At 39.9% G+C, this 14742-nt stretch overlaps 1 protein-coding gene across 8 annotated transcripts in view; it reads left to right on the forward strand.

Moving 5' to 3' along the window:
- The window catches only part of LOC140676158 (uncharacterized), a 144497-nt gene that overhangs the window by 108396 nt on the left and 21359 nt on the right, over positions 1 to 14742 (forward strand). For 7 of the 8 annotated variants that reach the window (XM_072910920.1, XM_072910921.1, XM_072910924.1 and 4 more), the window contains 4 exons: positions 1804 to 1857; positions 7107 to 7286; positions 8779 to 8884; positions 12160 to 12248. In XM_072910920.1, the coding sequence (XP_072767021.1) occupies positions 1804 to 1857; positions 7107 to 7286; positions 8779 to 8884; positions 12160 to 12248 (429 nt within the window). The remainder of the gene's footprint in view (positions 1 to 1803; positions 1858 to 7106; positions 7287 to 8778; positions 8885 to 12159; positions 12249 to 14742) is intronic. The other variant, XM_072910927.1, reaches the window with a different exon arrangement.

Here is a 14742-nt window from a genome sequence, read left to right on the forward strand (position 1 = left end):
TCCTGGAAGTCGAGCGACGTCGGCGATTCCATTAAGAGGCGCCGACGCGTGTACGACGCGTTCGCCTGTGCACATGCATATGCATACGTTCATGTCCAGAGCGAAACCACCGGAGAGGTTCTCGATCCAGCGCAACAAGCGCACGCGGTATATCGATCGCTGCGTTTGCCGCGCTCCAACGAGCACGTTATGTGCGGAATCTGTGTGTGACAAAATTTAGAGACGATCGACGCGAAAATCATCTATCTATTTATGACGATATATGTGCAATTTTTTCTCTAATATACAAATTATAAAATTATTATTAATATTTTCTTAAATTTTTGTCAAAAGAAGAATTAATTTTAAATTAGTTGAAGCACAATGAAAAAAAAGCTAAAACTTTTAAATATTATTTAATTATATTAAAATTATTTATACTTGCTTTTAATACATAATTAGCTATTGCACGGGAAACTGTATGACACTCATTCGCTGTTTGAATAAACAACCTGAGGCGAACGAATAACCGTTCGAACGTATCCGTCAAACGGCGATGACGTGAAATGGCGAGATTGCCTTAGTCGATTCGACGAATGCAAAAGAAAAAAAAAAAAAAAAAAAAAAAAAAAGATTTGTCCATCTGCGACGTAGCGTCTCTTTCGTACACGCATGGATTCCGCCTGTCGGAAAATGAATTTCACGCAATCTGTTCCGCGTTTGCCCGTCGACGCATCGACCGCCGGCCAACAACGCAACCAACGACAGCGTAGTATACGAGAGAGTAAATAAATAAACTTTGCCTTTTTCGCCTACGGGTCAATGCACAGGGATTGGGGTTAAAGAGGTCGGTGACGACGCTCCGCGGTGGGACGCTCGGCTACGCGGAAATCGTCGCCCTCAAGGTAAACCAGCCTCCTCCTCCTCGGAAGGCGCGACACGCTTCTCAGTGTCGCGATCCGCACGGACGTTTTCCACTTTCCTTCCTCCCGATCTTGCCCCCCTTTGCCCCTCCCCCTCCCCCCTCCCCGGCTATTTCATTCCCCGTCTCATCTCATCATCATCGTCACAGTATATTGTCGTCGTTGCTTCTTTTCTTCTTCTTTTCACCCCTTCCCCGCTATCCGTCCCCTTCGTCCCTTTGTTATATACCATCTCTGTCTGTCAGTTTTGTGCTCCGCGTGCAGGAATCCGCGCGTCGTCGCATACATCCCGGATGCGCGACAGGTCGGATCTCGTCTCAATCGTTCTCTAGCTAGTCGTTGCCTCGTGCGGTGCTTTCGGTGTAGCGTTCTCTCGTTGGTTTATACAAAATAAAGCGCGCCATCGATGCTCGATCGTCGAATCACTCACGTTTTTTGTTAGTGATGGTTGATTTCTCGATTCTGATTTAATGCGGTCTCGAATTGTCTTACGAGACGTACATAGGGTAAGTAAGAACAAGCGCACGTATAATCGAGACTGTATCGACAAACATTTGCATTATACATGACCGGATAATAAAGGAATCACTGTTGGATGATCGATGCCATCGACGACGCGCTTTCTCACTTTGGTTTTTGGTTGGTAATGGTGTTTACTTTAAGTTACAGTATTTAGGTATATCTCTGGGCATGCCTCTTGGATTCGGAAGAGCAGTGAAATACGAGAATCCGTCCCCTTCCCTCTACTCTCGCGCCTTAAAAAAAAAAAAAAAAAGTCCTCATAGACCCTTGACACGCTTCCCGCCCGAATAAGATCACACATCTCTCCCCTCACACCCTCCCCCCTGTTTTTGTCTTGTAGCGATTTGGTTTTTTACCCGTAGTGTTGACCTACTTTTAGGATCTTCAGGAGAAAGGGGTTAATATCTCAGCGCAGAACATCATACCACTGAAAGTAAGTGCGCCTGCTCTTCTGGAGCTCCCCTATTCCTTTATCCTTCATCGTTGATTCCTCGAGGATTGGTGTTCGGTTCGAATTTTGGCGGTAAACTTTTAGAACATAAATCTAGTCTTTTATAAAGATAAATATCAATCTATAAATATTTATTTATTATAAGTACATATCAAAATAATTTAAGAGTTGAGTTTAATAAAACATTTATTAGTTTTTTCATGAAATTTGATTTTTTGCGTTACATCGACATATTTAAATTTAAATTGTCAGAAAAATACACAAACAAAAATTAACCTGAATACTTTTCTAGCTGTTTTATTTATCGACATTTTCAAAGAGAGGCTCTCTTACGCACTCTGCATTATCCTAAATCTACGCGTGAAAGTAGAAAACGCACCATTGAAACGAACTGTCGCGCTCGCAAAGAAGTCGCAAAAGTTTCTACACCTCGAGAGAATCCTCGGGGTGATTTAATTCGCCCTTTCTCCGAGATTGCGAACTTAGTTCTCGGCCGCCACCAGGCCGCGACAAGCGCGCAGGGGGAGATCGAGAACGTTTATTTATCGGTCGGGTAATCGAGCCAAGAGCACGCCGTCCGTGCTCTAACCACGGAATTTTATCGCTGTACGTATTTCGTGCGAAAGCCTGTCAACACGAACCCCGAACCGAGCACCCTTCGTCCATTGGAAGAAACGAATGAGGCGCAAGTACGGCGGAAGGAAGCTGTTCGAGCTGTTCGAGCTGTTGTAACGTGAAAAACTTGAAAAACACACAACGATCGTGTCGGATCCGCCGTGCTCGCGCGATATCGACATCCGCGAGATTATCCAGACCCTTATACAACATACTCTGTTACTTTACGGTTCGATACCTCCGTTCTTTTGCCTTCCTCTCATTTTTTCTCTCTTTTTTTCTTTCTGTCTTTCTCTCTTTATTGGGGTCGTGTACAAGTTATCGCGCACCTCGTATACCATCTCAGGCAATCGATCGTAATATAGAAAATGTAAAAGAAGACCTGCCGAAAAGCCGCGAGAGAGAAGAATCGCATGTCGATCTCGCAGTATCCACTTCTCGGGCGAATGCAAATCTCGCGAAAGGCAAATACAGCCTCTCTTGTCTCGGCGGCTGCTGCTGCTGCTGCTGCTGTTGGTGTCGAAATTCATATTTCTCGAAAGAACGAAGACACAACGGTAGTTGGAGTGCTAGTAGCACGATATATTGTTTTCAGAATAAGATGGAAACCGGTTCTCTCTCGCGTTTTATACATCCGCCCTGCGCTTTGGCTAAGTGCGACGGCTTTCACGAATACCATTCGGATTTCACAAAGTATCGTCTCATTGAAAGACATAATTTTATTAAATGTTGAATGCTGAAAATTTTTTGAATTATAGTTTGGCATTTATATAGAAACTTTTAGACTGCACTTGAAATTTGCAACTTAGATCTCACGATATGAAAGGGAAATATAGAATTAAACTTCGCTATAAAAAGACATTTTTTTTACATTTTTAAAAATTTTATATTCCATATTTTCGTTGCTGCATATTTAAAATTTTACCTAGCATATTTATGATAAATTTTCCGCGATAATAGAATCATCTATTTTTAGAATCATAGAATAAATTAAAAACTATAGAAAAAAATGACAAAATTTAGGTTTAATCTTGATGTTTGCGTTACGGTATTTACAATAGAATGTTCTAAACTTTTAAGATACTTTTTCGAATAAATCTTCGCGGCGTTTGAATTTTGCATTCAACGCAGCATACGTGTGGAGCGTCAATATTTAACAAAAAATACGTCACCGAGGAATACGAAATCCGCGAATGCCACTGCGAGAGGGAATTTTGCGCGAGAAGCGCGGATTACGTGGTCGCGTAACCGCGAAAAAAATCCCGGCAGAAGTAAAAAAAAAAAAAAAAAAATTCGCAACGTTCGTACGCGCGGCCGCTGGGATCCACACGTAAGGCGCGAGTAAAAATGCACGACCCCGTCCCGCATGCGAGATCGCACGTCGCACGCGCCTTTGCGCACCGACGCGTGTGCGTACGTGCGTGCGTTGCATGATACTATATACTTGGAAACATCTGCAGTCTATCCTGTCTTTGTGGTATTATAGTGCGATGTGTGTGAAATAAATATCCCCTGCACGTGGATGTGTGCGCAGGCGATTTATGTGCATTGTAGATGTTGTAAACTCGCCTGTGATCGTATTGCAATCGCATGATCGCACGATAATGGTGTATTGATGTAGCTGTCGGGAATGAATGAGTAACTGCTGAGAATCTCCGATGGGCGCTGGTCAAACAGAAACATTCGATATACAATCGCGAGATACGTTCCTCGTGTCAGATTATGTCAAAGACACAGATGGCGAAAAAAATGTTACGTATTATTACAAGAGAGAATATTGTTTTAAAATAGAATTAGTATTGTTGTAAAAACAATTTATTTTAAAAAAATGTGCAGCTAAAAAAGATCAATCTCTCTTCTTTTTTTTAATATATTTGTGTATAATGTATTTTTTATGCGAGAGAGATTATAAGTATCGATAGTGGCTTTTGTGGATATTAAACGCAATATGTTTACATGAAAATACGCGGGTACTTACCTATCTACCTACCTACCACAGTGGCAGCGATAATGCATAAGGGTGACGAAAGTAATGAGCGGTCATGAATTACGATAGCATAGCCCCGGAATACCGGAGGGTTGGCCATAATGAGCTAAATTTCCTTTCTCTATTCATGTTGCAGCTAGAGTTACGATCAAGGAGTCGATAATGAGACGCTAACCGCACTTAATTATCTTGTTAGAGAATCCTATTACATCTAAATATTCGTAGGATAAGTGCGAAAAGTTTGTCATTTTTATGAGCTCTTTTTTTCTCCGTTCCTTTTGCAGGAAATTTCGCAAAAGTAAAATTAAACGACAGATTCTATGTCAATTTAATTAGCCATATCGATATATAAATCGGTAATTGCTTATTGGTTATTATATCAGAAGATCGAACAAAAATTAATTTTTAAAAATTTTTAAAAATACATTAAAATGTATCGCCTATAGTTTCACAGAAATTCTTTCAAACTCTTCAATAATATATAACAGTGAAAAATTTAATCATTTTGAAATATGATAAAGTTCTCATATATTTTCTTGTATGAATATTCATATTTGTTTAATTACTTTCGGTGCTATCAAGCCCCGATTGATTTGTATGCGGGAGAGAAATTAAAAAGTATAGTGTAGGCCATACCGAAGTATTTTTTTTTTTAATAGTGAAATATGCTGCTACCCTATGCAAAATGTGCTCGCGACGATCGCGTACATCTCCGGAAACGCGTCTCGACGGGCTATTCCGGTTGAGTTTTCATCCGAGAGGCACCTGCGCCCTCGGAATATGTGTGTACGTATATACGTCTGGCACATGCATGCCGCGTGTCGTAGACCTCCATGCATTGCTCGTACATTTCTGGCTGTCTGCCTGGGTATGTGTATGTATGCGCGTATGTATGTGTGTGTGTAAGTGTACGCGGATGTGTGCGCGTGTAAGTCTCGCTGTACGCACCGAACGACGATCCATCGTTATTTAGCTCGGCTGCCCAGCTGGGATGCGTCGCGAATTCACGCAGCACGTAATGCGTGTAATGCACGAGTATTCGAGTGTACGAATCGCGAACGACGCGTTGTATTATCGTCTTTCGCGGTGCGTCTCTCGCGAGCGCACATGAACACGTGTCTTCCGCGTGCGTTTATACGTACGGGGTTGCTCACCGCGCCGATGTCCCGCGGTCGTGACAGAAATTAATTGCTCGCGCGTATGTATATGCAGGCTATCTCATCGCCGCCGGAAAATGTTATTTCAATGGCGGACCTTCGATGAGCGCGCATTCATCTCCCCGAATGCGTTTGATGAAGGGTCTAATTAATATTTGACTGGAGCACGCATAGTATTCTATAACACGCGCACTGACAGCAATATTTCTCGTTCCGTCATATCGCACAATTCAAGTACCGTTATTGAAAATAGAATTCTAGCTTGGCGTGTAATTTTTACGGCGGATTAATATTTGATAGAAATATAAAAATATTTATGATTTTATTTTATCGAGATATTTAATTTGGGAAATTGTGTTGTGCACATATTGATATTTTCGTCGAATTTTCTTTAACAAAAACTCTGTCGTTAAATTATTTTTAGTGGTAATAAAGCAAAAATTAATTAAATATATTTTTAAAAAAATTTGTGCATAGACACACTTGTAAAAAAATTTGATTACAGTTCATTTTTAAAAGTCAATTTTTCTCACATATTTTGTTAGGTCGTAAACATTATTTTGCTTCGAAAATAACTGCCGAAGAAAGATGAAATATTTCAAAATTAAAATTGAACCTGCTTTATATCGTAATTTTATCGTACGATCTGACAATGAACGCTGTTCTTTAATAGTTCCTGGCCACATCGAAGAATTTTCTACATTACGTCGAAACGAGCGCGTAAAAGTGTCTATAGACGATGGAAACGATCCTAAAAGCTATCACGAAAGTATTTCTCCATAGGATCCCGTTACGTCGAGCATCTCTGGGCATCTTCTTACGAGGGAGCTAATGAAAAATTCTCTCGCGCTACCGAAAACTCTTCATCCGTCTTATTACAGCGTCAAAGTAGCTACAGATTGTGATAATACGACACGATAAAAAAAAATCTATTCTCTTTAGCCGTTATTGTAGCTCGCTAGATCGAGGAAACATATAAATCCGCGCAAAGCAACCCCGTACATCGAGATCTCTCTCGTTTCCATGCACTGTTTTCTCGCGAGTTCCTTTCCTGCGTCCACCAGTCCACATACCTCTCTCTCTCTCTGTTTCTCTCTCTCTTTCTCTCTCTCTCTCTCTCTCTCTGGCACTCTAACTTTGTTTGCCTCTTTCGTTACCTCTCTGAGTCTATCTATCTTTCGTTCTCTCTCGTTCTTTTATGTACTTCTTTTCGCTGTTCCGCTGCCCTCACACGCTCACCCAAGAGACCGTACAACACGGCTCTTCTTCTTGGTGCCTCCTTTCTTCTCTTTCTCTCTCGCTATCTCTCTCTGTCTCTCTCTCTCTCTCTCTCTCTCTCTCTCTCTCTCTTTTCCCGTCGATCCCTCGTCAGTCCGTGGCACAAACCGACGAGTACCGAGAGACACTCTTGTGTCGAGGGCTCTCGCCGGAGAGAAAAGCCGTAACGACGTAACGCTCTTGGGACGTAACAGGGAGAGCCGGGTGAACCCGGGCCGCCAGGACCACCTGGTCCGCCAGGAGCCGAGGGTCTTCCCGGACACGAGGGCAGACAAGGGATTCCGGGCGAGGTCGGCGCACCGGGAGAGAAGGGCCCGCCCGGGCCAATCGGGCCTGTCGGTCCACCGGGCACGCCAGGACTTGCGGGTCCTAAGGTGAGTCTGAGAGATTAATTCGCACGACCGGTTATACGCTGTATCCGATTACACATCCGGTCATCCTCGTCTTTCGAGGTGTCGGGTGTCGCTCTTTCCTCAGAGTCAAGAGCTTTCCTTGACCAGGCGGTCTTCCTCTTTAAAGTATGACAGGTACATCATGTAAAGAGTGAAAATTGCATTTTTTTTTATTAGAATTAATAAAGATTTATTTAGAAATTTCCATTAGATTTGTAAAGATTTATGAATCTTTTTTTTCATTCATGCTTAATGGTAATTTCAGAACATATAAAAAAGGGTAGAAATTATTAAGTTGAGATTATAGCATAAGAATTATAAATCGTATGAAAAAGTAATATAATTCTAAATATAATAAAAACCAATATTGTGTTTTTTTTATTACTTAATATTTAAAATATTTCTGGCCATTAACATTCCAGAAAAATATATATAAAAAGGAAAAGGAAGAAATGTAACATTTTCAAAATGGTATTTTCACATAAGCATACCATGTTGTAAATATACTATGGTTACAAAGTAAATAAATTTTATTTTCAAAAGTATACTACTTCATATCGTTAATTATGAAGGATAAATTAAACCGATCCGTTGATTGCTTATCCATCAATAAGTAGAATAATATGGAATTTAAGCATAACTTTATTTACTCTCGGAATTATAAAGCATGTTTTCACGTATGACCGCGGGCTTGTGTGTTTCGATATATCAAACGTTCAATGCTCTTGTTCAAAATTCCGCAGGGAGTGATTTAATATTACGGATATATCAACGCAGGATAACCATATTACCATGGAATTATGTAATGATTACGTGCTGTGCGCTTTCAAGTACGCGGTTTGAAACAAATCCGACTAATCTCGGGGATTTCGGATTTTCCTCAAATTTCATCAGTATTTTCGATTTCGTTTAATCACGCGAGATGAAGCTTTCAATCCGGTGATACAAAAAAATAAAGGGAACATTGTTTTTGTTAAACCGAATTTTTTGAATAGAAATGTTTTTACCTTATTCAGAAGCGTGTACATATGTATATGTGTAAGTATCCACCATTGAAAAGAGTGCAGAATTACACAGGATATTGTGCACTTAATATTGCGCCTTTCAAAAGGTTACGTAACCGATAATTATTAATGGAGTACAACAGAGCGATTATAGAACAATAGAGTATTAATTACGTCCGGCGCATTGTTAATTTAATTCAACTATAATTAATTACATTCAAAAGCATGTTCCTGCATATTAATTAGCGATGCTTGATACTGCCGCCATAAAGTAAGCGCTATACGGGATGCTAGCTATTTATTAGGAAAGTGTTTTTTAAATTAACTCATTACTCGTGTAGGACAAAATTATCGAAGGAAAAGAAGCGCGAGACATATTTCATTTTCAAAAATTATCTCAAAAATGAGAATGCAATTATTCAGGACTATATATTATAAGTGTACAAATCATCGAAAGTTTATTTTCATAGGGTGACAAGGGTGATAAAGGCGATCGAGGCTTCACGACGACCTTGAAGGGCGAACAGTTCCCAAGTGGAGTATTCGAAGGCCCACCTGGTCCACCAGGACCGCCTGGTAAGCATACAAATGAGATAATCTGCATACAAGATAAATGATTAAACATAACACGTCGATTGTATTCCCGTACGGAATACTAAAACAGCGCAAAATTTTTACGCGACTCTTCCGTATAAATTATTTGTTTCGCTAAAAATTTATTCAAGCCAAGTATTATACAACCCTTTAAATCATAAGGAGCCATATGTTGTTTTTGCGATATTATTTAAATGTTTTATTTCCTCTGCATTTGTGGCTTTCAAAAGACGTGTCATACATATTTTATCAAAACGATACATGTTTTATCTTTTCCGAGATGCTACTTTAATTTCCACGCAACACAGTCAAACTTATTGCGGACTTTCTTTACAATTCTCTCGTGGATAGATGTTTCTCGCGCGAATGAAAATACCGAGAGATCATTAATATTGTGATCGGGCGAGAGGATTAAACCAATAATTGTGCGCGGCTCATTCGGATCGGAGCGCGATGTCATTCATCTGCGAATCGATTATCTTCACGAGCGGGCACGTGACCTCGGGCGAAGAAAATGCGGAAATGTTTGACGAGGAAATCTTGACTTGAATGATCGTGCAATTTCTCAAGAGAGGATCAAGAGGCGATCGGTTATGCGGTGGGCGTACACATGTAACGCGCCTCGCCGCGTGTAGTAATATATGCTGCCGTGAGCAAATCTTTCTTTACCATTCGTGAACGTCTTGCTTTTTTTCTCTCTGTCTCTCTATGCTACTCGTCCCGAACGCGCGGATCGGACATTAACCCTTCGGGAGTTGAGCGTCCTCGAGAAGGCATTGTCGAAAAACTACGCTACGCAACGTCACATGGGATCTCGTGAAATATGTAGAGTCACAGAAACTTCGGACCAAAAGTGGATTGTATAAGAGAATATCGAAAAGTTAAATTTTTCTCAAGTTCTTCTTTCTCTGCGGTGAAGGAAAAAAAATTAAAAGAATTGTCATGACTTTTGTTAAACTATTGTATATGCAAAACTAACATTTTTTCTTATTTTATAATCCAGTATCAAAACTATATATGTCTCTCGAAAATGAAAAAGAATATGACAAATCGAGTTTTTCAAAACTTTAAATTCCATAAATATTTGTAACGCCTTTTATGCGTTGTAGAAAACTGTAATCAGTGTTGAAACATTCGCCGGGAAAAAGTTGCGTCTCGAGAATCTGTAGCCTACAGAGGCGAGTTTCTTTCTCACGACAATCCTTAGACGCTTCGTGTATAAAAGATTCAATCTTGCTTAAAGTTACAAGACAAGCGACACCACGTGTGCACCATTTCTCGTGAATAGAGCATGAGGTAATAAATGCGCAGCCCTGAGGTACGGTATTCGCGAACGGAAGAATATCTTCGTCGCGGAAAAACGCGCACGGGACTCTGCGACTTAAAAAATTCCGACCCTCCAATATCTCACGACTCGGTCGTTCGTCAACATTCGTACGCCCCTGCCGTCCCGCGCTCGCAGCGGCGAGAAAATGATTTACGATCGCGGACGTATTCAGAATCCGATCTCCCTCGCTCGTAAACGGCCGTTTATAGCGCGCCGTGTTGACCATGACGTCGGATATTGGCAAAAGCATCGCGAATATTAGTTACTGCCTTGTGACATCATTGATCCGAGAGAAACGCATAATCGAGTGAGATCTGTCAAGATTATAGGAAACACCACTTTTGGACATTTTATTTTGATCTTATCACGAAACATTTTTTAATAGTTTAAACGAATTGTCAAAATATAATAATAGATCGAAAAAAATTTATAACATTACATTTCTCCAAAGTCTTTTTTTTTCTTTTTCGAAAATAAATTTATCAGAGTCAAATAAAACGTTGGATTTCGTAGTAATTCGATATTTTTAAAATAAAATAAAACTATTAACTTAATTAAGAATAAAATAAATTAAAAATGAAGATTTCAAAACCAATTTAGTAAAAAGATCGGGGAAGTTTAATTCTTCTTTTTCCGTATACGAAGACTGTCTGAATTCTAGATGAGGAGCTTTACGTCGATTCGTTTTCTGCATGCAAGAAAATAATCCAGCACCGATAAAGTAATTCCGTCGATATCTCATGCTCGAAGACAAGCGTAGCGAATATTGCGAGTCCGCGCGATGCATTCGACAGAACGAAATTACGTGAACGCTAATCCGTCTTTATACCGTTGTGCGACGACAAGCAAGGAACTAAGAACGGTAACACCGTTTCCGAGCATTATACATGCGCACCTGACAGAATTAATTTACCCACATACACAAATCCGTCTTGCAATTTCACGGCACGGACTGCAACGATGTAGACACGCGGAAACGCTACTGTCGATATTGTACGATGTCGCGTTTTAGAATCAGTGCGTTGTACAGGGTATTTTCTCTACTTGCTTGTGCGATACTCAAATCACGTGTGCGCGAAATTCAATTTTATCTTTTTATTTATAATAACATGTAGAATACGCAATTGTTGAAATAATACAGATTAAATACAAGTACAGTGACATTAAAATAACATATTAATGTCCCGTTCTAAATAGAAATACGTATATATCGGTAAAGGAAGATATAAACATTTTTTTCCATTAGATATATAGAAGATTTATTATGTCGTGAGATTATATCAATATAAAAATTAGTTATGACAAATGTCATTTATTATTAGTAAACAAAAAGGACAGAAATATTATGCAGATGTAGAAGATTGTGTCCCTTTGTTCTGCTAATACAATATCTCGTTCTCATCATTTCAACTGTCAGTTCTAACCGTCAGTCAGAATCGAAAACGCGATAAATTATAATTTAATTGGCAGAGATATCGATGATGATTGGTAATTCGCTAGTGAATACGATGCTTGACAAATTATAATTTTAATTTTTAGCCGTCCGGTCCTGATTGACTTTTAACATATTTAAAGTCCGTAATAATTATATTTATTTAAGTTTGACACCGCATTTACATTTTATCGCTTTAACCAACCACGCGCAATTACTCTTCATAAAGTTTCGTTCGCGTAATAATAAATGCGTGGAAAAAATCGCTGCAACGTTGCGTTTTCTCAGCACCGACACGTCCAAATACACTTCCGTAAAGATCGATCACGCGATCCGTCAAACACCACTTAACGTGCGGAACGACAGTCGAAGCGGATCTTTGAAAACACCGTCGATCCCGGAAATTCCGCGCTGCTCGTTCGCGTGCGTGCGTGCGAGCGAACGAGCCAACGTTACGTTCGTATATGCATCATATCTCATCTTATGCACGACACGCAGGGCCCCAGGGCGAGAAAGGAGAATTGGGCCCGACGGGACCGCCCGGTCTGCCCGGCGAGAAGGGTGCTCGGGGAAAACCAGGGAAGAGGGTAAGCTTCAGCGAGGTCCTCCGACCGCCGCCGATCGTCGACCAAAGTAACTCCGTACGACCATCCATCCATCTATCCATCCATTCATCCGATCAATCCCGTTATCCGTTGATTGAATCCGAACGTGCAGAGGAGAAGCAGAAAGAAATTAAACAAAAAAAGAAAAGATGGTTCTCGTTCAATCTGATCCTCGATATCCTGTAGCCCCTTAACCCCCGTTGTCCCATTGCGTCCTGCTTCCCGCATGCTGTGTGCATGCTTTGCATGATAGAAAAACGTACATATATACATGCATACAAATATCGGGCATTCACATCTACACAGACGTTGATAACCGCATGTCTTTTGACTTGGATGTCACTATCTGGATCTCTTAGCGTAGCATGTAATCGTAGCTTTCTTCCGTGTAAAATACAGTCTGTTTTTATACCGTGTCACATACCTTTCCAGTATGTATAATATATATAGACACACAGGTTTAGAGCTAGCGACGTTCTCGAGTTTCTGACGCGCGGCTCCTGATTTGATATTTCTGATTATGTCGTCCTTAATATCGCGTTTTAATTAGAGAAGCGCTTCTCGTGTCGTTCAACATTTATATTGCGATTTTATCACATTTCGTTTGTTTGCTCATATATATTTCAATTTTCGTGAATATTAATCAATCTAAATTCAAAGAAAATTAACTGAGAATTAAATTTCTATTTTTATTTACTAACGTGACAGTATGAAAGAGATAAATAGATTTTATTTTTTAACAGCAATTATGTCCACAGAAATAAACTTCGAATTATAAGTATTCGATTTTCCCGACAATTTCAATCATCAATCTTTTTTTTTTTTTTTTTTTTTTTTATCGATTAAATAACTCTTTCCGCAATTCCGAAGAATAATACCGTAATTCTCTCTTCTGCGTGAAAATGTTCTTTTTGTCTCTTTCCTCGCCGTCTTCTTGGTTTCTTTTGCCCTACTTTCGAGCATCGCTGACGTCTCGCGTTTTCCCACGGAATATTAGATTTTGTAATCTCAAGATCTCTCTCTCCCTAGTCGTGAAAACTAGCGAAAAGTCGCGCTGTAAAACGCTTTAGCCGCGCGCGTGCACGGCACTCCTCACGCAGTCACGCGAGCATGAGCACGTATATATCACGCCATAACACTTGCATCATCGAATAAGCTGCAGCTGAACAGCATCATTACCGGGATGGTTACGGGCCGAGGAAAGTTTCTTCGCCGTGAAACGATTTGTCATCTCACTTTTCAGGAATGTTTACACTCCTGTCGGAATATTCAATATAACATAAGTGCGGCAATAAAAAAAGAGAAAAATAAGACTAAGAAAAACAGTTTGAATATCATCTATTATAAATATGATTGAATAATCGTTTAATTTTTATTTGATTACTGAATTCGAATAAGAAAAACAATGTCAGCAAAAAAAAAAAACGATAGTTCTTTTTAAATATGGTTACATGCGCGTTTATACATTTAAACTTTGTAAAATCAAATAAAATTGATAAATAAAATCAAATTCAAAAATACGTGTACTATCAAATCCAGAATTGATAAATTGCTTTGAAAATATTGGCTACGAAATATATTTTACAACGTATGTTATTTATATTCAAAAACATTGTTGCGTAACTTTTGTTGCCGTTTAATTCATGAAATCGCATATATTTCCTACATAATCGATATTTTTTCACGCATTTGTCGGAACTTTCCTCGCGCGCTTGTAATCCGTTCTCGGAATTGCATACGTACCTCGAGCTATTGTCGGGACTCGTTTTTTGTCTCATGAAATAAAGAAAAAGAAAATAAAGAGTAAAAAGAGAATAATTAAAGAACGAAATAGCAGGCAGAGAAACGGAAAGAAAAAGTAGAAAAAAAAGAAACGTTGGTGGCAGCAAATAACACGTACGAATATTGTGGTATCCGAGGCTTCCCCTCGGTTCCCCTCTTACCCCCAAACTTTCTCTCGTTGTGTGTGTGTTTTTTTTTTTTACCTTTTTTACCCTTCGTCCAACACGCGCGAGACGTCGAGACGTTTATCGTCTCCACGCTCGCACGCAGCATCACCGGCAACCGGGGCTCGCGAACCGCAAACTGTGTGAACCCTGGTTGGCAAGCGAGCAAGCAGAGGGTGGTGGGCTTAAGCGCTCTCTCCTTCCGGCCGAATTACACACGCCTACGCGCCTAACATCCGTAAACTACTGCTTGGCGTGCGACTATACTACTCTTTCGGGTCCACTGTAAGTATACTCGTAGTTCTGCCGAGCGATCGTAACTCTCTAGACGGCTAACTGCAAACGGCGACCACACGTGCGCATCCTTAGGCGTTCGTGAATCATGTCACGACATTAGTTGACTTTATACGTTGAACTAAAATATAACGGTTAATCTATCAAAAATTTAAAGATTGTACAATTTTAATTATATACACATAGACTATGTACAAAATAGTTTGTTATAGTTGACTAGTTAATTGACTTCGTAT

Source organism: Anoplolepis gracilipes, chromosome 2 (genome assembly GCF_047496725.1).
Source record: "Anoplolepis gracilipes chromosome 2, ASM4749672v1, whole genome shotgun sequence".
Classification (NCBI taxonomy): Eukaryota; Metazoa; Arthropoda; class Insecta; order Hymenoptera; family Formicidae; genus Anoplolepis; species Anoplolepis gracilipes.